We start from the raw sequence: 26,270 nt of genomic DNA on the forward strand, positions 1-26,270 counted from the left end.
CTCATTTTTGAGAGTTCACATTCTGTTTGAATTCGGCACAGCGATCTCCCTCAATGCCAAAACTCGCAGTGTGCCTCAGTTCATAGGTGCACCATAGCGTAACTCTGAAACTGCTGATCTTTGCATCAAATCATTAGTGCCATTAGCTTTGGATGGATGGGTAAACCCTAGTCACACCCTTGTTTCAGCCATGGAGACCATCCATCATTTGCGGCCACCCCATACCGAGGAGTCTCCAAGGTGCTCTAAGTGCATTTCAAGGTCAATCTTTTAAGGGTCATAACTTGAAGCTCGTGAGGGCTATTGATGAACTATCAAATGCTACAGGACAGTGATAATAAGGAATAAAATAACCTATCTCATTTTTGAGAGTTCACATTCCCTTTGGATTTGGCATAGCGATCTCGCTCGATGCAAAAACTTGTAGTGTGCCTCGGTTCATAGGTGCACCATAGCGTAACTTTGGAACCATTGATCTTGGCATCGAATCATCAGTGCCATTAGCTCTGGATGGGTAGGTGAACCCTAGTCACACCCTTGTTCTGGCCATGGAGACCATCCATCATTTGCGGCCACTCCGTACCAAGGAGTCTCCAAGGTGCTCTAAGTGCATTTCGAGGTCAATCTTTCGAGGGTCATAACTCAGACCTCGTGAGGGCTATTAATGAACTGTCAAATGCTATAGGATGGTGATGCTGAGACCTAAAATAATCTATCTCATTTTTGAGAGATCACATTCCATTTGGATTCAGCACAGCGATCTTGTTCAATGCCAAAACTCACAGTGTGCCTCAGTTCATAGGTGCACTACAACGTAACTTTGAAACCACTAATCTTGGCATCGAATTGTTAGTGCCATTAGCTTTGGGTGGGCAAGTGAACCTTAGTGAAACCCTTGTTCTGGCCACGGAGACCATCCATCATCTGCGGCCACCCCATACTGAGGAGTCTCCAAGGTGCTCTAAGTGCATTTTGAGGTCGATATTTTGAGGGTCATAACTCAGAGCTCATGAGTGCTATCAATGAACCGTTAGATGTAAGAAGTAGTGGCTTAGTTTTTTTACTAAAATAAGTTAGTGGGAAGGCTTTATTAGATGGTCTTGGCCAAACTAGTGGAGTGTCTACCCACTCTCTAATTTTAGAGACAATTAGGTTTTGGAGGGAGATTAGGGGAGCTCTACTACAACTATCCTTACCCTAGCTTGGACCAAGCTTGGTATCTCAAACTTGCTTCTTTTCCATTTCTTTATTTGAGCAATGTTTAAGAAAATATGCAAGTGTGGAGTTTATCAATGGAGTATGCATTGCATTTCATTGTGGAGTAGGATTCATGTGAGTACTTGAATGGTGTTCATTCCATGTAGATTAGTGTGACACCATTGTGAACCTTGTTGTATTGTGTGGAGTATTGTGAGTATGAGGTTTGGATTTCCTCTATTTCCTTGTTGTATTATGGGTGTTGATATTGTGTTGTGAAAATGTGATGTGCTCTTGAAAATTTCTTGTTTTATTTCTACTTGGTTTTGTTTTCTTGTTTTGTGCTTGAGTGTTGTTATGGGCGTGGGACTTACACTCACCCTTGTGGGAAGGGGAGAGAAGTCTAGGGTGAAGGGCTTAAGTTGGGTTCGAAAAATGTATTGAGAACCTTGGAGTATGGGCTCCATTGTATGTCATAACCATTCATATCTTGCTGGGGGTGATAAGGAAAGTATGGTGTAGAAAGGAAGTTTGAGGAGTTACAGCTAATGGTAGTGGGTTTGGAGGAGGAAATGTGGAGGCCCCGAGAGGGCATTAAATTGTTGATTTATGATAGCCCCAAGAGGGCATGAAATTTGCTGAATTATGATAGCCCTGAGAGAGCATGAAAATTGTTTATTGTAGATATGGTTTGGTATGGAAAGTCTCCATTTTAGAAAACACCTTCACCCTATGTTTATGGTTCCATCTGTGAAGCCATTATGAAATAGCCTTGGGGGGAAATTGTTCAAGTTTGAAATGTAATGTTTATGCATTGAAAGATTGTATGTGTATCCCAGTTTCAGCCTTGTTCCCTAGCATGGGGGTGGTCTCTTTGAGGCCTATGGTTGGGTGGAAAACACCCATGGTCCTTTTTATTTTGTTGTGTTGCATATGCAGATTTGTGTCCAAGGGAGCAATAAAAATGGCTTGCAATGATCATCTTGCAGATTGACGTTGGATGAGAAAAATTGACATTGTGCCCTCATCTATGAAGGACGATTCACCAGCTTGTTCATGTTCTCAAAAATCATGTTGGACAATGTTCATGCTTCTCATTGTCCATATCTTTCAATGTTCATGTTCCTTATGATTTTGAAAAGACCCTTATGTTGCCCCATTGTGATGGAAGGAGATTGTATCATTGTTACCTAATGTACGTGTAGAGGAAATAATTGATAAGGTTGTATATGCATGTTTCATTTGGAGTTTATATTGTTATGAAAGCATTGGTATGGGTCGCAAATTTACTTTGATATCATTGTTATCATTTGAAAATGTGAAAGAAAGTTTTCTCCTTGTGGTATTGTAAACGACTAGTTGATAATAACAATCCATAGATGTTATGTGATACCATTGATTTTATAAATTTAAAACTTAGTAGATTGCTTACAATCTTGTTGTGCACTCAATAATTTGGAAGGAAATTTTTATGTTCATATCACATGCATGGATAACATTGATTTTAATTACCAAGTTTAATGAAATTCTAAGCAAGGAAATCATCAAATTAATTTCATGATATAACAAAATGAAGTTTGTTGTAAGAGAAGACATAATAAAATCTATGAGATACATTGTTGTAGGCATGCATTTTCCTCTTTGCAAAATGTATGGTAAAGGCAAATAAATCCCTTCCTTAATACAGAGCAATACAATATTAAAGAATATTCCCATATTCTAGACTGCTATCCAATAAAAATAAAAATAATAATAGCATATAGAGACTAATGCCTAGACTAATATATTTTCTAAGTGACAAAATGGTACACATTACAATCTTGTGACCTCTAAGTCACATCCAACACTCAAATAATAAATTAGTAATTAAATAAATAAAGGCATATTAGTGTGCATGTTAGAGAATATGACAAATTTAAATATTTAACTCAAAAATAAAATAAAAGGCAAGATTGATCTTGATTGCCCTTCTAGAGTAGCCCCCAACATTTCCTAAGCCATCATAATGCAAAAAGTTTTCTCCACTCCCCAAGGTGTATTGTTAAATCTGACATTCATTCTGACATGTCATGTCAAAACTTTTATCCTTGAGCTTGCCTCCTTGAAAAAGGGTTTCATCCCCATTAATATACTTGGTTGCATAGGAGAAAGGGTTTATGTCACATCCTTGTCTTATGCACTAGTTGTCCCCTCCTTGCAGCAGTGGTCACGTGTTCCCAAGCATAGGTAGTCGAATTGAAATTAAGCAGGAGTGGGATAGCAATCCCAAGGGATTTTTACATAGGAGAATGTCAAGTTGACATTTGATATGACTTGTTCACATTAGGATTTCTGATTGGAGGGATGGGAAAAAGATGTCCTAAGGCTTGGATTAGTCAAAATTCTACACATGACCCACATGGGACCTTGTGGGAACCACCTATAGGAAGAAATGTGGCCTTGGTAAGAGTTAGGGAATGATGAGGATTTAAGATAGATAGGAGAATCACCCTTTAGATTTTTTATTTATTTTTATCAGATAATTATTTAATCATTTCAAGTCTTGAGTAGAGGATAATGACACTTAGTGTATTTGAGCTTAGTTTAAGGGTAATGTTTATATCAAGGGGCTCATTTAGAAACATGTAACAATTAAACCATATGGTAATGGAAAAGCTCAATATAGGAAAATAAATTAAATGAAATAAAAAAGTTTACGAGAATGCATATATAATTGAACATGATGTTAAGTACGGAGGGTTTAATTAAATTAGTGTTAAGACTGTAAATTAGGATAGTTGGATGTAGATATAATAGGGTTAATATGAAGTAAGTTGTCGGGATGATGGGATTGGAGAATCAAGGATAAGGATGGATGGTGGATTAAAATAATAACTCAAATCTAGTTTTATCTAGTCAATAAAGCACATTGATAGATAAGAGTTACTAGATAGAATTGAATGCATGAAAAACCTGTGTAGATGTTGGATTTAATGTCAAGTGAATTTTATATTTGGCTTGAGGGAATGTTAGTTAGATAATGAATGTTGTGGATTTGATTGAAGATATTAGTAGAATATCAAAGTTGCTAGAATATATATACCAATTTGAAAATGTAGTGTAGGAATAAAGCATTAGTTAGCTAGTATGTAATAAGGGTCAATAGGCATGTCATTAGAGGTAGCTCGTTAGCTCATGTACCCTATGTATATAATTAATAATAATATGATTCATGTACACCACATTTTACTACGTTAGTTGCATGAAATGATGAATACATATATGTTAGAATGACAAGGTATGTTATATACAAACCTTATTTATACGCTTGCACCTAATCCTTGCATAAACAATTCATCTAACAAATTTAAATTGACACACTCAATAGGATGATGTAGTAGGATGTGTTTAAATACTGATCGTGAATTATTATTGAGTCAAGTACTTTGAATTGGCCCTTAGACTTACTAAGAGTTCCTCATTTTATGTGCTTACTAATTCGTACTATGAAACTACTTTGAATCTTAACATGCTTTGATAATAGTAATATTGATAGTGAGAAAGTAAGCTTATGGTGAATAATTAGATGTAATAATGTAAAAAGTAAATGTAATAGTATAGTAATTATAGTAATTACAATAGTAAATGTAAAAGCATGGCAATGTTGCTAGATTAGTTAGTAGTTGATGAGCTAGATAGTTAGTAATTGTCTTTTGTTAGAGTGAGTTTAATTTATGTATTGAAATAGTAATTTTTGTGTTTAGGAAACTATAGTGAGTGCTAGTTTGGTGAGGAAGAAATGTTGATAGAATTCATAAGGATGACTAAATAGAGTAAAGAGGGAGAAAATGACTCAGTATTGGTCCAATCTTTGAGAGGACCTGTAACCAATAAGATATGGATGCAAGCACATGATACACGTTTGGCACATAAAACAAATTGTTTATTCCATAAGTTGTATATAGTATGTGTTGAATGATGGATACTATCAATACAAGTGGCCCCTTCTCCATCATGTAGACATTGAAGCTACCTTTGGGGCATATCTTTTCTAATTTCCAATGGTTAGATCCGATATAGTGTGGTAGATAAGTGTACATTTTCTTATTTGACTAAGGGTGCTCATGTGATGAGTACTAAATCTAAATTCTCTAGATACATGTGTTTAATCGATTAAGATTTACTACACTTCCACACCATATAGTAATTGTCACGTTAATATATATTGTAATGATTAATGAATGTGTGTACATTGGTAATGAGGATAATAAGTGATTCGGATCCCCTTCCCTTACATGCTAGAATCACGACCTAGTCCATATGATACAATCGATAGAACCTAATAGAATATTAGTATCAGAGGCTTGTTAGGATATGAATTACCTCACTAATTTATGAGTGTTGTATCTTGAACTTTCTCTTTTGACTCGTGATGCTAACTTGAACTAGACTGTCATCCAATCTATTTGAAAACCACCTGCGATTAAAATGTTACAACCGGATGACACTATCCACATGAGTCTTGAACTCCTATTCAATGATAACCTTGTTTTACAATATGTAATTTCTTATGCGACTTCATAAGCTACAAAAAAACAAAAAAAAATTGTTGTGTTTTTACTAGTAAAATTTAGGGCATGACACATGATCCATGATAAATTGAACAATACTAGATACTAAATTAATATGTATATCATTGTGCACATAAATGAAAAAAAAATATATCAAAATATATGTATCCATAGAAAAAAATTTACACAAATATATATCAAATTAGATCATGTATCCATAGACAAAGTACTCAAATATATATCAAAATACATAGATCCATATACAAAATGTAGCTGATCATTCCATCAGAATGTGTATAATATCAATGTTTCTATATACAATGTGGCATATGCCATCTCAAAATGTCTCATAATGCATCCTACGACAACTATACTATCCTAGGGTGCTGGTGGATGATCAAAATGTAGCCTCTTCGCTACACTAGGTGGATCAGATGCCTCCTACATAAACAAAAAAGGAAATCCCAAAGTTAGAGTACTAAATTTAGATGATTCTACGTATCTAACATTGAATTACTCAAATGCATAATGATATTTTTTTTAATGGATATTAATACTATAAAAATTTCATAATAAATACCTCTCTCATCGACCTCCTGTGCCAATCAGGAGTCCTCTTGTATGCCCTTAGCAATGCTGGTACCTCTTTGATTGTGGGCTGTATATGTTCAAATACCTTTGTCAGATGAATCTACAATTTAAACTATAACATTATAATTCATAGAATGCTAAATTTATGACATATTTAATCATGAATTCAAACTACAACTTACTATTGTAGGCTCCTCCTTAGGAGTGAGTGACCACGTCATCAAATCTACATAACTCTCCTATCGGACCTCATGTGCATCAAGAGTCTCCTATGAGATACAAAATAGTAGTTGTTAATATCACAAAAATTAGTTTTGAATTTATTTATGAAGATAAAGATAATAAAAAATAAATGATACTTATACATACAATGGGGCTCTCAGTGCGAATAGAAATCCCTGATGGTCTACGACGTAAAATCTGTATAGGCTCATCACCAGTAGCAACACCCTATATACAATAAAGAACGTAATTAAATGGGATTAGCTCACAAACATTTTACAAGATTGCATCGATATTTAATCAAATAGAAAGTGCCTAATTACCTTTCCTTTTTCAATGAGTGCTGGCTCACCCTCCACACTTAGTCCCTCTCGGACAGGTGCTACCTGCAAGATAAAAGAAAGATTAGCAACCATATATGCTACAATATCAAATAGCAAAAAAAATGCGAACATAACATAATGTACCGTAAATGTCTCAAGGCCAAATGAAATGGCCAAGAGCGTGGCATCATCAATCTGTCTGATCTCCTCCTCGGTCATCAACTAAACGTGAATGAAGATCACAAACATATAAAAGTCAATATGGCTTAAAAATTAAAATTACTCTGTTCTAAAGATTAACTTTAAATCACATATGTCACAACAACAAAATATATACACGTACTGACACCGAAGGAGTCCATGCCTCTGCATTCCCCTCCTCTCTCACATTAGGGTCTGTAACCTCTGTGTGTGTGTCTGGTGTATCCTTGTCTAATACAAAATGATACTCAGGAAGATCACCTATGGGACCTAGGAAAATATTCTTGCATGTAATGCAAGTGTGAGGCACACAAACATGTGATGAGCTAGTTGATGATGAACTAGCACCAGCATCATCAACACGAGGAGGCAAGATTGACCTAGCCTAAGATATCATTAGACTACTCAACCTATGAATGACTCTGATAGTCTAAGAGCTAGCCTCTATCATAATATCTGGATGTTGCACTCGAGGAGGAGGGGAGATATCAGTGGGGGGGACAAAAGTGCCACCTTTCTTCTGCTGGGAAGAGGGTCTATCCTGAGGAGCTCCTAGTCTTAAGCCCATGTTGGGCTTCATGCTCCAATAGTTCACTTTAAGTTTCAACACAAATTCAGCATATAATTTTGTAAGGAAATAAAGTGGTATGTCTAAATTTCCATGTGGAGGGATATCAAAGACCATCCACCAACGATCCCAAAATTTTGCACGTATGGCGTCATTTGTGCACCATTTAATCGATAGTTTGGATTTTTTTGGGTCAACTGGTAAACCCATTTTTGGGTTCGCAAAAAGGCTGGCCAAATTGTCTTTGCTTATGTTGAGGGTTGCAACCTCATCATAATCCAAACCATTATCAAACATCTCATGCATTTGATCATGCCAATGAAGAGTGACATTTTGTTGGTTTGTAAGGGTTTCAATGTTATCCACTATGGTGTTTAACATGGATAACATAGGAGCCAATGCAGGTACATTATTATATGTTCTATGCAAAACTCTCAACTCATTGAGATTTTCATTTATCAAATCCTCGATTCGAGGAGGGTTTTGAGGGGGTAGAGGATCGTTTGGTGGATGGTTTTATGGGGGTACTGGATCGTTTGGTGGGGGGTTAAAATGAATATTATTCCTTGCCTCAGGGTCATCATTCTGATCAACCATTTCTATTGAATTGCAAAATGTAATATATATTAAAAAAAACCTTAATTTTAACCTTTTTTTTCAAAAAAACCCTAGATTCAACTAAAACAAACAAAATCATGCTAAAATCTATTGAATTTAGATTAAAAATTAGTTTAAAAAACCAAAAAAAATACTTTAATATCTAATATCTGATCTAATATCCTATATCTGGTCGTGCGCTAATACCGGCCCCCAAAATGTGAGAAATAAGGGCCTGCAGGTCTAGTTTTTTTTTTAATGTAATGCTACAGGTATCGGATATCCGATTGCTCGCATGTCTTATATTTTATATATAAGATATATAACATATAACATATAACTTTGAAATATTATATTCACTTATATTTAATATATTTTTATATTATATTATATTATTATATTATTATAATATAATAATATTATTATATTATATTATTATAATGTATTATATTATATTATATTATTATATTTTATAATATATTATACTTTTTTATTATTATATTATATTATATATATTATATTACATTACTATATTATAATATTAAATATTATATTATATTATTATAATATAATACATTATAATATCATATTATTATTATAGTATAATATTATACAATTATAATATAATAGTAATATTATTAATATATTATAGTATAATAATAATTATTATTATAATATTATAATAATAATGTCATATAATTATCGGATATTCGATATATAATTGGATATCCGATAAGGCTCGGCCTTTCCTTCTAGGCTTGGTACCTGGATAGGTGGAAAAAAGTCAGAGTGGATTTTGAAGCGCTTTTAGACGTGTTCAAACTTCATTTTTTCACATCGTCACTTTTTGGCACACCATGATCCTGCACATACCCAATTATGCAATGTAATTGAGTGCAATTTGAATAGAGCAAAAAGTAGAGCAAATTTTAAAGGTCATATCAGTATAAGGAGCAGCAGAGACATATCTATCACAGAAAGGTGATTAGTACACAAATGAATCTCATTCAACAAACCAAGTTGCAAATCAAAGATCTACTACTGCTTCATCCTAACAGGTGGACCAGTCAAAATCTTTTAACAAGGTAGACCTAATAGTCTTTCATAAATCTCTTTACCGAGTGCAAATTTCTTTGTATGTTTGTAAATCCTCTCATAAGGTGGACCTAACAGTCCTTATTTCTCCTAATAGGGTAGATCATCATAACTGATCAATGTAAGCCTTAATAGGCCAACTTTATACTGTAGTACTAAAGTTTGTGGGTATCATCCCCACCCCAATTTTACTTTCTATTTGGAAGGTTTCTAGTTCACCAAATATTTGTGTCAAAGTGTTATGAATGCTTTCATGTTTTTAGTTTCTTATGTATGCAATTAGATGAAAACTTATATGATGGATTAAATGTAAATAAATGGTTGGATTAAAGGTTGAGATTATTAAATTTTTAGAAGTTACTAATTTGCCCCTCCCCTCTTAGTAACTTAGCATAGTCTTGAATATTTCCAACAATTTGTATCAGAGTTGTGTGGTTCTCAGGAGAAAGTTTAACAGCTTGAGAAAAGATCAAGGATATGGAGATATTCAGACTTGACAAAGCTATTGACAATGAGAAATTAGATTTGGAAATGGCCATTTCCCAAATCAAGAAAGGAAAAGAGCAACTTTCCCAAACCCTAAAAAGAAGAAAAGAACTTGCAATTCAAATAAATGATCATTACTACATTGAAGAAAGAATCGAATATTTTCATCCTTCAAGAAATTTAGATGAAGCCGATGAAGCAATCAAAGAAATCCTAGAAAAGAATGGTTCCCTGCAAGATGAAGTAAGAAAGCTAAGAAGAGAACAAGAAATTTAGTCGATAAGGTTATGTGAAGTATTGGAACAAAGAAACAAGATAATTAAAGATGATAAGAACATTTTTGTAGAGCCATAGGAATTGAGGTTGATTCTTCTCAACCTATTTTGTATCAACTAGTAGAAGTAGTCCATAAATTCAATGAAGACATTGATGGACAAGATAAACTAGTGGAGAAGGCTGAAAAGAAGTTTGATAATAAAGTGTTGGAGCACATTGCTCAATAGATAGCTTTATAGCAAGTAGAACTTTCTATAATTTTGGACAATTTAGAAGCATCATGTTCAAATGTCTCATCACTTTTTAGGAAACTATGTGATGTTTTTGAGTTTACAAGAGAAATAAAGGACAAAGTGTCCAAAATAGATAAAGATATAAATGTTAGTGCTCAATACTTGCAACTTGACCCTAGTTCAAGCTCTGCACATTTCAAGAAAATCATATTTTTGTTAGACATGCAAGCAGAATTGCTAAGATCCACATTGATTGATATAAAAAACATGATTCTTCCCATCATGGATGCATTATAGAAACATATTGTACATTCAAAAGCTCTCATCCATGACAATAATTTCTCCATTGCAAATCATATGATAGAACTATCAACAGAAGTCCAAATTGCACTTCGCACATGCAAGATTCTGCAAGACAATTGGGATAACACCTTGGGGAACATTCTCAAGGTACATTCAAATTTTCTATCTCATTTTGATGTTACTATGTAAATAACTAGAATAAGACTTTGGCATTAATGTCAAAAAGGGGGAGAAAAGATATATTGGAGAAAGCCATATGTTATGGGGGAGATTATGCAATAAGTTGAAAAATCAATGGGGGAGTAAGACATGTACAAAGAGATGCATTTAGCAAGAAGATGCATAGTATACTATATAAAGGAGCCTTACCATGTGCAGATATATCCCTTACAAAATCAATTTTTAAAAATGCTAAAAACAGTATACTCTATTGAGCCAGTATAACTTGGTGATGGATTTAAGGTATTTAGTTTTTGCTGATAAGTGTTTTTGTCACTAATGTTAAAGGAGGAGATTGTTGACATATCAGTCAAGTTTGTTATTAGTGACACACACTTATTCAGATTGTATATGGTTACTGAGCTCATTGTACAGTTTTCAGTTGTTACCAAGCATTTCAGTTGCTACCAAGTCCTTTGGACAAATCCCAGTGGTTATCGAGCATATTCAGTTAGTGTAAAGCATAGTAGTGTAAACAGTGCATTTTAGTTGATTGCAATTTTATTAGTGGTTACCGAGTAGTCCAATGCTTACCGAGCTCATAGTTCATGTGATGCAAATCCAATGCTAACCGAGCCAATCTATGTTAACCAAATGATTCAGTTTATACCAAGCTCAAGGTGATAGTGTTTACCGAGTATTGCCATGGTAAACAAGTGATTCAGTTTAAGCCAAGTTGCACAATATTTACTGAGTCACCAGTGCAAACCAAGTTCAAGACTACTTGGAAGTGATCAGTATGGACCAAGCTTCTACATCTACTGAGTGCATGATGATGTTGAGCAATGATAGTGGATGTCATGTATTAGAACCTCATTGAGTTAGTCTTTAGAACTCGAGTGTCTTCATATGGGCCAATTTTGTAATATTTTTGTTAATACTCATTGTATATTTTTACAATTTTAACTCTTTTTATATAAATATTTATTAAGCTTTTAAAAAGTATAACCAATTCTATCAAAATTTTGACATGAACTTAATTTTTAGGCAACCTTATTATTCATGATTACACTCTTTACATATAAAAATATATTTTAAGAACATAGAATTTTCAAATATATATTTTACATTTTTAAATCTAAATATCTAAATATTATATTAGAACAATATAAGATCACAATCATAAAAAATATATAACTAGTGGAGTTGATAGTGGTGTGAATAATATCTTTGGAACTATGGTTTATAAAAAATCTTATTAGAAATTCTATTTTTATATATTATATTAGTCTTTTAAAACTTAAATTTATTAGATATCTAAGATATTAAGTACAAAAAATTATTATATTATATTAATATCTTTAGTAAGGAGAGTGCCTTTTAATCTTTGTATTTATATTAGTAATCTTTTACTATATTATTATTATATTATAATTTTAAAATCTACTTTCAACTTGTAACAAGTTTCATAATAGCTAGTATTTTCTTAATAGTTAATTTGATTAATAGCTAGTATTTTCTTATTAGTTAATTTGATTAATTTTTTTATGGAGGTTCAGTCCACAGTGAGCCTTTCAACTTTACCAGTAGACCAAAGGCCCTTTGACTTGTTGATTAATTTTATATATCTGTTGAATAATTTTTAAAAAAAATAGATTTAGTTTGCTTTAACAAAACTATCCTCTTAACAAATGGCTTGAAGATATCAAACAAATTAACCAATCACTACACAAATTCTTGATTGCTATTGATTAAAAAAAAAAATTTAAGCACCATTTAATCAAAAATAATTAACCTACAACAAATACGGGGAAAAGAGTGTCTTTTTAATCTAAACATATTTATATCAATATCTTTTATAATAAATGGTGTGACCATCTACAATTTATTCTCTAGTATGATTTTAGAACAAACAATCCTTCTTAGTTAAAGAACAAACATCTTATAAATATTTACTTCAACTGGTAGCTATTGCAGAAGACCACAATGGTATCTATTCTCTATTAGAAATATAATTGATTGTGTTAGATGCATTTCTACTCTGATGTTTTATGTGAAAAAATTTCGTATCATTTGATATTCCGTAAATTGCACTTTTACATATGTATTTTTTCATTGAGATGTACTTTAGGTTGTTCATGTAAACAGGGGCAGAGCTCCTTGTTTCCGTATGTCCCTGGAGGAACACACTTGCACCTCGTACAACATGTCCCACGCGCCCTCATACACCTGTCATTCAGTGATGCCGCTTTGCACCTCTCTCCACAAGCAGCCTTGCAATCTGTATACAATATTACAACCAACCACAAATGTTATATAAACAGGTTTTACATGGCTATACCATTTTGTTTTGTTTCTTCCCATGCTCTCAAAAATCCATGGCTCAAAGAAGGAAAACAAAAGAAACAATAAAAAGTCCTACGCTACAATTGAAACACCTACTGATAATATATGCTTCTCAAATTCAATTGAAAGTTGAAACAGTACTGATTCAGTATAGTTCTTAGATATTATACCAATTGTCTGAAGGAGTCTTCTGTTCATCCCATTTGCTGGCAACTGGAATCAGTCAAAAATACCCACATCAAAATTAGCATACAAAACTCGAACTGAATATATATGTCTGTGTGTGTGTGTGAGAGAGAGACTAAATAGATTGATAGATAGGCTTTGGCTTTACCCCCACTGCTTTTGAAGCTCCGACCTCAGCAGCTTCCAGAGACATCTGTTTGAACAACCGAGTGAGATGGGCAGAACGAGATTTAAAAAGTGGTCTCTTTTCATAAAAACAACATGATTTTCCACAGGCCATAGTTGCATAGAAAATTTATTTATCAGTCTGATTCAAGGACAATCTATTCAGTCATACAACCCAGTTAGCGCCCCAATTAAAACAGAGCACACCCATTTGAGAGATCATGAACATTAATATCTTAATCTATTAAGCAGACCCAATTATGAAATCAAGAACATCAGTACAAATAATACCTGGACAAGCAGAGCCATCATGAAAAGCCATAGAAAGGTCCTTGCAGCCATTAATCACTGTTTATTTGTTTGAAAAACAATGTATGTATGTTGTGCGTATATGGTGAAGGATTACCCTAATTTATAGGGGGAGAAACTCAGTAAAATAATTTTAAAAAATCACAATACTGCTGATTTAAGTTCCTTAAACCAAACAAAAATAAAGAAAACCAACAGCCAATACACTGTCCCATGCTGCTGATTCAATGCCAGCTTTCAACGTAGTTGTACATTGAAGTGCCATTTACCTAAATCATAATTTGTTCGAGGTATAAAACTTTGCTTTATACTTCTATTAACTTATAGTATCTGGGAGGGTTTGTGAAAAGAATCAAAAGTGCCGTTAGCTTTGTTTTAATTTTACGAGCTACTGTTCATAAAGCCGTAATGTTTCAAGGATGTGAAGGATCAATTCAATATTTTTCAATATATTTGGGGTAACTTTCTTTTTTCTGTGAAGCTATCTTTGAATTTATAAACAATTTATCTTAAAATAATATTTTATTTTTATGTGCATATTACAGATGTTGGTTTAAGAGTTACGTTTATTTAATGCTATAATTTTTTTATAATTCATATAAAAATATTGTTTGTACCTTCTAAATTTGATTGATAGACCAGCATTAGTAAGATGCACTATGTGATCTATCATCATCACCCAAGAGAGCGATCCTTCATCACCAATTCAAGAAGAGATAATTATTGAATACTAATAGTGAAATAGAATGAAATGAGTTTGTAACAAAAACTATAAAATACTAACATATATTTAAAAATTTCAAACTTTTCAATAAATAAAAATAGTTTTTCATGAATAATTCTGAAGTGAAATAAAATAAAATAAAATATGTTTTTAGTTAAATGAACTGCTCTTAAATACAAAGAGAATAAACAATAGTGTTTGGGGGAGGTTTTTACAGAAGCTAGAGGTGAACTAGGTGTTTAACAAGGATCTGGTGCAATTTGTAGAGAATTGGCAAGACCCCTTTGCCCATCCCCTCCTTGCCAGTTTCTGGAAGGTTATCCCCCCCATGTCTATTGGGGTATTTGGAAGGAGAGAAACAATAGGGTGTTCAGGAATGAAGAAAGAAGTGAGGAGGTTTTTGTGGACAAGATCTACAAACTTATGGTTGAGAATATGAGTTGTAGTAAGTGGAAAAAATTGACATTCCCCCCCTAGCGTGCTAGATGTCAGAGTGGCCAAGGGCTAGAACTTGGAGGAGGGGATAATGGAAACTGATAATTTCAATATGTTGGCTAGGAAAAGGACATGATGGAAACCTCCATCTATGAATTGGGTTAAGCTCAATTTTGATGGTGTTGCCAGAAAGGAGGGTTCGATAGGAGGAGGTATGGTTAGGGATAGTAAGGGCAAGATGCTATTGGCATATTCCAAATAGCTAGGGAAAGTGTCTAACAATACAATAGAAGTGATGGCCCTTTATTGGGGTTTAAAATTGGTGATAAGTATGGGATAGAGAAATGTGGAGATCGAAGGTGATTTAAAAATCATTATAGAAACTATTAAAGGTAACATGAGGGAAGGATGGGCCATTAAACATGTGATAGAAGACATCAGACACTTATTAGTTATTTTGAATAGATTCAATTTGAATCATATTTTTCGAGAGGGAAACAATGTGGTAGATGGAATGGCGGCGATAGGCCTAAATGTGAAGGGACTAAGATGTTGGAGGGAAATAAAATCCTTGCCAAATTTGGTAAGAGATTTAGTGAATCAAGAAATTAAGCATGATGAATCCTAGCTAGATTTTTAATTTTTGTGACCTGCTACTGAGTTGACGGATAGGAAAAAGTTATGAAGGATAGATGGCAAGGAGGGATGGAAATGGTACTTGTAATAATATGTTCGCATGGCCCAAAAAAGAAAGAATTTTGAAGTTTGAGATGAATTTTTTTTAATGATTTTTCTATGGTTAGTGTGTATTGGGAATGATGGAAAAGATTCAAATTTTAAATGGTTAGTGTATATTGAGAATGATGGAAAAGATTGGGAGATTGATAGAGGCAGTCGACACATGACATTAAGTTCTACAAGGGATGCCACTATAATTACTAACAATAATGGTCATTATGTTCGCCTAAGGGATTTTATTTTGTTTCCTAAGTGTGGTCATTCTTAGCAAGTGCTTCTTAGTTTGGAAGGAGAAGAGAGGTTTAGGGAAAATTGTAGAGATGTTTGGCAACCTTATGCATATTGAGCCATCTATGATAGAGGAGAATGCCAGGAAGCTGTTGGTGTGGTATATGCTAAAGGAAGGTGGCTTCATTCCATTTATGGAGGCGCTAAATGGGCATGATGAAAATTGTTCTTTGCAGTTTGTCAATTCCTGGGAGGACTGAAGAGTTACTATAAATAACATCTTGTTTCACATCTAAGAGGAAGTCATCTCTCTGGCAACGGGTTTGGCTATGAAGGGAAGGAAATGGAAAAACGTGACAAGGGTGGCTAATGAAGTGAGTCTACAATGTGTAGTGCCTGCCCCTAGTTCACATTCTATTATCATTATCAAATTCTTTTAAGCTAATTTTATGCATTGATTAGTTTTAGAGATACTAGATTTACATTATTATGATATTATTTCATGACTTTGATTACAAATGCATCGGTTATTATTGCTTAGTTGATTTAATTCATGTGTTGTTAATGGTATTTTGATGATCCTAGTTAGTAAATGTGGTTTCTTTCATAAAAATGTTAACATGATGTCTTTAATGATGATTATGTTGTATTGATAGAGATGCATTATTATATGTACACATTTGATCTTAGATTTGTGATTATTATAATTACCCCATACTTGCATGTGTATGGTGTGTGTGTTTATTTTATCTTTCTGTCTGACGTGTTTGATGTGGTTAAGGGAGGGAGTCGTAGTCACCTGCTAGTCGGGATCTACACGATGAACCACTCCCCGCCATTGTCTATTTAGTTTAGATATATTATATACATGTACATGCTCGTCTTTTATGCAGGATGTAGGTACCGGGCATCGACTTCCTTGAATTGCCAGGATGAGCGCGCCCTATTACAAATACTCAAATGGTGAGAATGGGAAGATAATGATCAGGTCCAATCCTAGCCATAAGCCTATAATACTTGTCCTGCAAGGAGGACTCGTAACAGACTGTCTACCCTTTTTAAAACCCGTGAGTATTTTTGTGTGTATGTTGTTTTGTGAGTGTTTGATGTATTTTCTATTAATTAAGTCTAATTAATAGATTAAATTAATAATTTAATTTAATGGAAAATTATTATGATATTATGAATATTTAATTATATTTAATTAATTGAGAAATTAATTAAATATAAAGAATTAAATTAAAGATAAAAGTTTTAAGATTAAATTTAGAACGTAATAATATTTATTAATTTAATAATAATATATTTACAGTTCATTTTTAAATAAATGCTAAATATTATTGTTATTTAAGTTAATAAATATTTATCAAATTAAAACGTTCAAAAATATATTAAAAAGGAAAAAAGATATTAATTTATGGAAAAGATTTAAGTTTGCATGAATGAGTTTTAAATATAAGAGATTAATTTAAAAGATAAAAACATGTGAACTTGAATAAAGGTATTTTAATAAAGTACGCATGAGATTAAAATTATAAATTAACTTTAAAAGCAAAGTCAAAGTGGAAAGTTAAATAAAGTAATTTAACAATTCACTTAAAGTGCATGAAGGATTAATAAAAGAATATCTTAATTAAAAAGAAAATTAATTGTGCATGAATGAATTAATTAAATAAGAGAGAATTAAATATTGGAGATAAAAGTTAAAGTTTAAATTTAGAACGTGATTATATTTATTTAATTTAATAATAATATATTTAGAGTGCATTTTTAAATAAATGCTAAATATTATTGTTATTTAAGTTAATAAATATTTTATCAATTAAGTTTCTAAAAATGAAATTAAAAGTGAAAAGATATTTAATTATCATAAAGATTATAGTTCGCATGAATTATGCATGAGTTAAAAATAAAATTAATTAAAAAAATAAAAATGTGAACTTGAATAAAGATATTTTAATAATGTGCACATGAGATTAAAAAAGTTATAAATTTATTAAAGTAAAGTGGAAAGTTAAATAAAGTAATTTAACAATTCACTTAACGTGCATGAAAGGAATAATAAAATAATAATTTTAATTAAAAGAGAAATTAATTGTGCATGAATGAATTAATTAAATAAAGTAATTATTATTTTAGAGTTGTGGGGACAGAAGCCCTAAAAGGTAATTAGATTCTATATTAGAGGGTTTTGGGTCATTATTGCACACACAGGTTTTTAGGGAACACACTTTTGGAAAAGGGAGCAAAGAAATCTTTGGAAGCTTGGAAGGGTTCGGATTAGCAAGGGTTTCACCAGATTGTTAGCATCAGATCAAGGTAGGGTTTGTGAACCATTCTAGAAACACTTTCGGATCTTTGTCTTCTTTGTGCTTGTTGGAAATTGCTTTCTCAAATTTTATTGAATGAATCTTGCTACCTTTCTTCTGAATCTTTTGCGATTTGATTTCTTCTGGGAATCGGGATTGAAAAAAACTATTTAGAAAACCTTGTTTTACTTCTGAAAGAAATTTAGTATTAAATTGAAATTTGGGTTTTGAATTAAAATGGAATTAAGAAATTTAAATTTGGAAGGGGTTTGTTTTTGGAAATGAAAATCTTAGGATTGAAGATTCGAAGGGTTCAATTTATTTTTCCTATCAGTTTAATATCGTAAATGTTATTAAAATATGTATATATTAAAATAATATTGTTATGAAGTTCGTTGAGAAAAATATTATAAAATAAAAAATATAGAATTATAATACAATTCTTAAAATTTTCATATATAATAATTTATCTAAATTTATTAGAAGGGTTGTTCTTCTAATAAACAAAATTATTGAAATTTGACTTAGTAAACAAATAAAAAAAATAAAAAAATAAAAAAAAAATAATTAATTTAAAAAAAAAAAAAGAAATTAAAAATAAATAAATAAATAAAAAACGAAATTTTTTTATAACCCCTGTCGGCGCCGTACGCTGCTGACGCAGGCTACGACAACAGTGGTATGGTTAATAATATTTACTATTTAACCATTTGAATTATTAATGGAATTGGGAAATATTTCTATTTAGTAATCAAATAATTTAATAAATGATTAATATTACTTCTAAGTCTTGATATGTTATTAAATGAACAAGAATGAGTTTAATTGCAAGGGTTAATTATGAAGGTTAACTGAAAAACTTACTTACTTGAAAACATGTATTAAACTGGAAATTTAAAACCTTAATTCAAACAAATACACAGGTGTATTGTATGAGTAATACTGAGAATCGTATACACTTGAACATACATTGAAACGCAAATTGAAACTTATATTGAAAACAAAAATTGAAACCTTACATTAATTCAACAATATATTATCAATCAAATCCAACTGTGAGACTATGATGTTTTCTATGTACTGTCTATATTTCTTTTTGGATTTTGGTGTTGTTTAGATGTCGACCAGTCTAGGATGTACACCAGAAGTTTTGTGAGATTTCTTGGATACTATTATGTGGCTAGATGTTATGATGATTCTTGTGATTCAAATTGGAGTTTATACTTATGAGATTTGTTTTGTGAGCATTTATGTGTATTTGGATTTAGTTTGATCCATCTTGTTATCAAGTTGCCTGTTAAGGAACCAAGTTTGATCTTTATGGGTGTTGTGGTATGGGACACAACTGTGTTTTTATGTGCTTAGGAGAGGTTGTCTAGGTATGTGACTTGGGAGTGGCTTGCATAGGGGTCCGGGACCCAAAGTGGTCAGTACCAGGGTAACCTAATGCAAGTTATGTAATAAGTGATAACCTAGTAATTAAAATTTATGGGGGGGAAAACACACTAAAAAGATAAGTTAGAGATTTTTGATTTACCCATGCCTTGAGTGCTTGTATAGACTAAGGATGGGAATGAGATGAGTACCTCGTCTTCTTGAGAGGGCTTTCTAGTTTTCCATATGTGTGATGTTGAGGGTCCGGGGTTCAAAGTAACCAGTCCTGGGTAACTCAATGCTTGAGGGTTCGGGGTCTATTAAGAGATCAGTCCAGGGTAACTCAAGCAGCCATGTGATGACACTCCCTAGTATGTAGCCTAAGTCTCCTCTGTAGTTTTTGTGTATCTCTGGTGGTGTACTTATTGTTGGATGTGGTGTACTTATTGTTGGTGGTGTATCTATTGTTGGATGTGTTTATTGTGGTTACTTACTTTCATTGATGATGATTGGTGTTTCATTATGTTGTACTTTTGACATGTGGTTTTTGACTTGAAGAGGATTATCTTTTGTTGACTTTATCTTGTGATCTTGGTATTTGGTTTATACTTGGTTTGTGTATGATGTTTGGTTATGTGATGTCAGTATTGGATTGAGTGTTCTTTCTTTCTGGTTTATTTTATCTTCTTGAGTAGTATGTGTTACCTTTGAGATAGTTTTGGCTAGTAGGTATTCCATGCCTAGGAGTGTTTTATGTTTGATAGCCGTTTGTGGATCGTTCATTATCTTCCCTGCACGGTGGGAGTGGAAGCCTGACTAGGTAACCACGCGGTCGGGAGGTAGTGCCTTCTTACCATTTGGGTTCCCCTTCACATTACCAGCTGTTGGATGTTCGTTGCAGAAGATGTACCTTTATCATTCTTATTTCTTATCTCAGAGACTTCTTTTCAGATGAAGTATATATGTTATCATGTATTCTGATGTATTGTATCTATTCTCACATACCCTGTGACATGTGTAGTGGATGTTATTGATTGGATGTACTTTCATTGTATTGTTTATACTTATGCATTTGCTTATGCGATTATGTATCTGTTATTTCTTTATGATCTTGAGACATTGTACTTGGAACTTAAACTAATTAATTTTAAAATTATTAAATGTGACTCAACGTAAAGGAACTCTTGAGGAATTGAAACTGTATCTATATTTGCATATGTGTATTTGATGTGTATGTTCATATTGCTTCTGCATTAATGTTATCTTGATGTTGTTTAAACTTTAAAAAAAAAAATAGTTCAGTAAACATTGTAACATGTTAGGTTTATTTCTCGTGGGTTCCCGAGCAGGGCATTACACAATGCTTCTTTTTTGAAGGGGAGGAACCTATTTGGCACAGAGGTGGTTTTATGTAGGAGAAGCTCCCTGAGCCATGGAATGAGGTCCATTTGATGTTGATGAAGTACTTAACTCTGGAAGGGAGGTATGGTGTTTGTTATTAGTACCACTTTCCTCTCCTAAACCATTTTCACCACCGTGATTTTATTTCCATTTCATTCTTTTTGTTGTATGATTTAGTGGATACGGTTACTAATGTAAAAGAAAAAATGAGGAAGGGCATTAATTTTACCATTTTACATCAAGGGTTAATGTTTTGATTGTATCAATTTCACCTTTCCCTAGTCCCCCCAGGATCATGGAGATTAATATTCCTACCCACCCTAACCACCAACCCCAACTAGTTCCCCTTAGGATCATGGGTCCTAGAGCCCCTACCCCACAGCCTTCACCTAGTAGGTCCCCTATTGAATTGAAGCCCTCCCCCTCAGGAAAGAAAGGGAGACAGGATAAAGGGAAAGAGAAGAAATCAGAGGTGTCGGAGGATGAGGGGAGAGGGTTTAGGAGGAGGTCAGGTATAATTGGAAATTCAAATGCTAAGAGAAAGCTAAAAGTTGGGGCCCCACAAGAGGAGGAGTCAGACTCAGAGGACATGGGTTGTCCCAAAAGAAGGATGAAAGAGAAGACATAGAATTTTGGGGAAGGGAGAATGGAGGAGGAGGAAGAGGAGGTTTCAGATTCCTCTTGGTCTAGCTCGGGAGGAGGGATGAAGGAGAAGGAGGTGTCCCATGTTTCGACCACCATTGGGTTGGGGTGTGTGGACTTAAATAGCAGCCAGTTCCCTAAAATGGTGGATAGAGTGCCTTCCCCAATTATGATTTCCTCCCTCGTTAGGGTTTCTTTGAAGGATAATGCTAACCCCCTGAATGTGCAGGCTGTTACTATGGTGCAGGCAGATGACATCCCAAGCGACATGCAGGAGGTCAATGTGGAGATCAAGAAGACATCTGGCAATGAGGTGTGGCAAAGAATTCATGCGCTGGAAGAAAGAATGCATCTTTTAACAAAGCTCACTATCAAAGTGACACATACAGCTACCACCACTGTTCACCTGGTTAAAGATATGGTGGGAGATTTCCAAAGGAGGACTCCAAAATGTTGTTTGACTTCCTCGCGAAAGATTGGGCAAACATCCTCCTAGGGAAGAAAGATGCTAAGAAGCCTTAATTACTCTCTCTTTTTGGTTTTTTATGTTGTTTATCTACTGGTTGTTGAACTTGGTTGGGTTTAAGGTTGTTATGCCTTTGTTTATACATTTACGTAGCTTTTCTAGTTTTAATATAGAAAGTTTGTATGTCAGGCTTGTTGATACTCTTTTAGCTATATTTTCGAACTATATGTTTTTGTTTTCTAAGTGGTAGGGGGTAGTTTTGATTGTTGGTTATCTGCTAGTTATTGTCCAGATTGACTATTTAAGGGCCAACCCCCTAGTTTAGGTTGCTTTTAATTCAAAAACAATAAATCAATCATATTTAAATTATTTTTAAATAAAAATAAATCAATTTTAATAATTGCATTGTAAATATTATATATATATATATAATTTTAAACAAAATAATAGTAATGAGATTAATCGTAAAAGGAGAAATTAAGTTCATTCCACATACCAAGCTTCCTAAGGTTGATATTGTAGATCTCAACCCAATCTCTATGTTTTAACTTTTTTTTCAACCTTGTGGATGTTAAAATCTCATCTTTCTATCTATCTAAATATACAAATCTTATAAAATATTATTTTCAAAGTATCTAATTCACCTTAAGTATGCATTCAATAAAATTAAATTTTTTTAAAAATATAGCTTTCTCCATCTTTTATTTAATTCTATTATAAAAAAAAGACTAAATTGAAACTTTGTATCTTATTTAAATATTTAAATATATTTTTTAATAAATTAAAATTAAAGAAGAGCGAAGAAAAAAAAACTTAATACTAATGATTAAAGGCTGAGCCATCCATTTTAATACAAAATATTTAATATCTTTTTTTTTATTGGAATAAAAATCTAAGAATTACAAAGCATTGACATTAACGTTACAATATAAAACAACATCGTTATAGCATAATCACTAGAATATGCTCATGACATCAGACTTGACCATCACTATAGCAATGTTGGATAAACATGAATCAGCCAAAAAAGTAGAATGATATGGCGCTATGCTCATGACATCAGACTTAACCATCATTACAACAATACTAGATAAACATGAGTCAAACAACAATATAGTATGATATGGTGCTCTTCAAATCACGTTCAACCAATGAGCTAGAACTCTCATCTTGCTAAGTCATCTCTACACATGCTGCAAAGTCGAGTCTACAATGGATGAGGAGGCTGTCTTGATTCTATTTTGTAGTAGCTCATGGATTTTTTTAGTATGTACATTAGTTGCAATGTCCTGAACAGAGGAGACAAGCCAAGTCGTTAAAGTTAACAAATTAGAGCATATAATTTGCATTTCTATTTCCAATGGAAGAAAGGAGTGGGAAAATATAGCTTGACATCGAATCTTCCAAATATTTTTAATAATAATAAGCCTATAAGAGTTAGCAATCATGTTATGAGTGGGTGAAGATTCTAGAAGAGCATATTTCCATGACCAAGTGAAATTGAACAACATAGGGATGGAGGTTTTAAGGGTAGCCCACAACAACCTAACATGAGAGTAGAGCCAAAAATAGTGGACTAATGATTCATCTTTACCAAAAAAGGGGCAATGTTGTTGCTGAATGAGGAATTTAAGATGAGAGCCCACAGGAAGCTTGGCATGGAGAAGCTTCCAAACAGTAAATTGTGATTGAGCATTAGCTTTAGTTTTCCAGATTTGAAGATTGAGCTTGTTCCAATGAGACTAACTTTGTTTACATTTCCAAATAGTGTTGAGATGATGAGAAATGGCCAAGTTAGGTAGAAGCTTCCTACACAAAACTTTGAGAGGGAAAGCGCGAATACTACTATCATTAGGTCACCTCTAGTCCTTTAGGAAACTAGAGTGATTGTTGGAAGAGCGAAGGATAAAGAGATTAGGAGGAACTAGCATTTGGAGTCTTATTACAGCCACCTTGTCAGTATTGCTTAGATAAAACTACTATTTGAGTTGAGGCCACGATTTCCAAGTGAAGTTTGTAGAGACCCAAAGGTCTTTGAATACTTGAGTGCCTTTCTTAAAGAGGCATTTAGCTTTGAACCTGGGTATCCTCGCCAAAGGGCTGCCATTGTGTTGAATTAATTTATTCCACCAAATTGAAGATGTAGAAAAACTAGATCCATTGTTGAAAGACCGATCATACCAAGATGGCTTACTTGAAACAAGCTATCAAGCCTTTCAAATACAATTAAGAGGAGTTGAGCCATGAAGTTTAAAGAATGGGGCAAGGAGAAGCTTATCGTTCCAATGAATTGTGCTCCAAGACTTACTAGTAGTGGTTGTTTCAATTCTATATCTGACTAGACTCTTCCAAGGAGCAGTCCCATCCAAGGCTCTGTTGTTCCATTTCACTGATAAGCAAATCCCTTGAGTGTAAGGGCTTATTTGGCTGTGGGAATAGGAATAGAAGAATAGGAATAACTATTCTAGAATACTTATTTTGGAATAGAAAATGGGGGTACATATTCCTATTCTCTGTTTGGTTCAGCCAAAATTTGATTTGGAATTCACGGACCCAAAAATTTATGTTTTCTAAAATAAATAAAGCTAGAATAGGAATACGTATTCCAATTCCACCTATTTGGGTGGAATTGCAAAACCTTATTGTTGGGCCAAAATTGGAATACATATTCCTATTTTATTTTGTATTCCAATTTTGATTTGGTGCATCCAAATGAAGAATTCAAAATTTTAAGAATTTACATATGCCTATTCCACTTATATTCCTATTGCCAAACGACCTGGGTCTATGATACCCAACCCTCCCTTATCCTTTGGAAGGATACAATGAGACCATGACATAGTAGGCATACCTTTTTGATTATCCCATTTGAACCAAATAAAATTACGAATGAGCTAAGTCATTTGATTATAACAAGCCTTAGATTGTAACCAACATGAAGATATATAAACATGGCTAGCTAAGAGAGTTTTATTAGCCACTTGAATATGACCATCCATGGATAAATAGGGGTATGACCAAGTCAACAGTTTGGATTTGAATTTACATAAGAACCATCTCCACTCAACAAAATTTTGGAAGACTCATCTCAACTCTCAATATTTAATATCTGTTTTTAAATTGAAAGAGATGAAACGTTAGAGAAATGGGGTATGGCCATTAACATTTTTATTAAAGGGAAGTGGAATAAGATTTGAACAAACAAAACCACACTCAATTCAAACTTCGCATTCCAAATATCAACCAACCATTTATAGAGGTAAGAAAACATTTTGCCTACGAGCTTCTAATAGTTTAGAGGCAAGCAAATATTCTATTATATGATCTTCTAATAATTTAGTTAAGGTAAAAATTTGTTTCAAAATTATTTAATAGATTATAATATTAACTTATTTTAAAATACATATATTTTATAAGATGTATTGTCTTAATTTTTTATTTTATGATTTTATTTTTAATTTAGAATAATTTTTTAAAATTAATTTAATTCTATTTTTTTCAAATTTGTTGAAATCATTTTAAAGAATATATTTATTATTAGATTTTAAATAATATTTTATTGATTTTCATAATAATTTTTGTTAATATTTTAATTCTAGATTAAATAAAACCTCTATTACATTTCATAGCTTGATAAAATTTATTAGCACACAACATACGACAATAGTCATGAATTTGTTTTATGCAAGCTTTTATTTTTAATTTTTTCCATATTATTTATTTATAGTCTATATTTAAAAAGCTTAATTTTTTTTAATACTCTAAATAAGAAATTAATTACTAATTATAATAAAAATATTCACAGAATATCTATAATGGGAAGTGTTTTAAAACTAATCATAACTAATATAAAGTTTCAAGTTACAATATTTGCTCTTCATCAATTGTTTGGTTTACTTGGGGAGATATATTTCCATTGCCGTATTGGGGCCTCAACCTCTTGGTAAACCACTAATTACAATATATAAATAATTCTTTCTTACATGATTGATAATATTAAAAATTAATTTAGCCGATAAGCTATTTGTGGGAACTTTTTTCCTGAAAATTAAATTTTTGACGAAAAATTTGCAAGTTGGCCAGGAAAGTTGTCAGTTTGGTTGGAAAAATGAAAATCCTTCCCATTGATTATTTAACCAATTTTTA

General features: G+C 32.7%; 1 protein-coding gene across 1 annotated transcript; it reads right to left on the reverse strand.

Moving 5' to 3' along the window:
- Positions 1–12,887: 12,887 nt before the first annotated feature.
- Positions 12,888–13,877, reverse strand: LOC149554377 (gibberellin-regulated protein 10-like). Its single transcript, XM_089828457.1, has 4 exons — positions 13,790–13,877; positions 13,482–13,526; positions 13,318–13,360; positions 12,888–13,082 (listed from the first exon to the last, which is right to left on the reverse strand). Exons 1-4 carry the CDS (start codon positions 13,838–13,840, stop codon positions 12,898–12,900), a joined length of 324 nt encoding a protein of 107 aa, XP_089684583.1. The 5' UTR covers positions 13,841–13,877; the 3' UTR covers positions 12,888–12,897.
- Positions 13,878–26,270: the final 12,393 nt, after the last annotated feature.

The sequence above is a fragment of the Cupressus sempervirens genome, chromosome 5 (assembly GCF_028749045.1).
Source record: "Cupressus sempervirens isolate cs-2001-9-10 chromosome 5, ASM2874904v1, whole genome shotgun sequence".
Taxonomy (NCBI): Eukaryota; Viridiplantae; Streptophyta; class Pinopsida; order Cupressales; family Cupressaceae; genus Cupressus; species Cupressus sempervirens.

Bases quoted from the DNA above. Each gene is read 5' to 3' on its own strand.
- LOC149554377 (XM_089828457.1), bottom strand. From the start codon at position 13,840: ATGGCTGCAAGGACCTTTCTATGGCTTTTCATGATGGCTCTGCTTGTC. The intron at 13,527-13,789 runs GTATTATTTGTA...TTGTTCAAACAG, and splicing joins TGATGGCTCTGCTTGTCCAG to ATGTCTCTGGAAGCTGCTGA. The intron at 13,083-13,317 runs GTATAATATCTA...TATTGTATACAG, and splicing joins AAGACTCCTTCAGACAATTG to ATTGCAAGGCTGCTTGTGGA.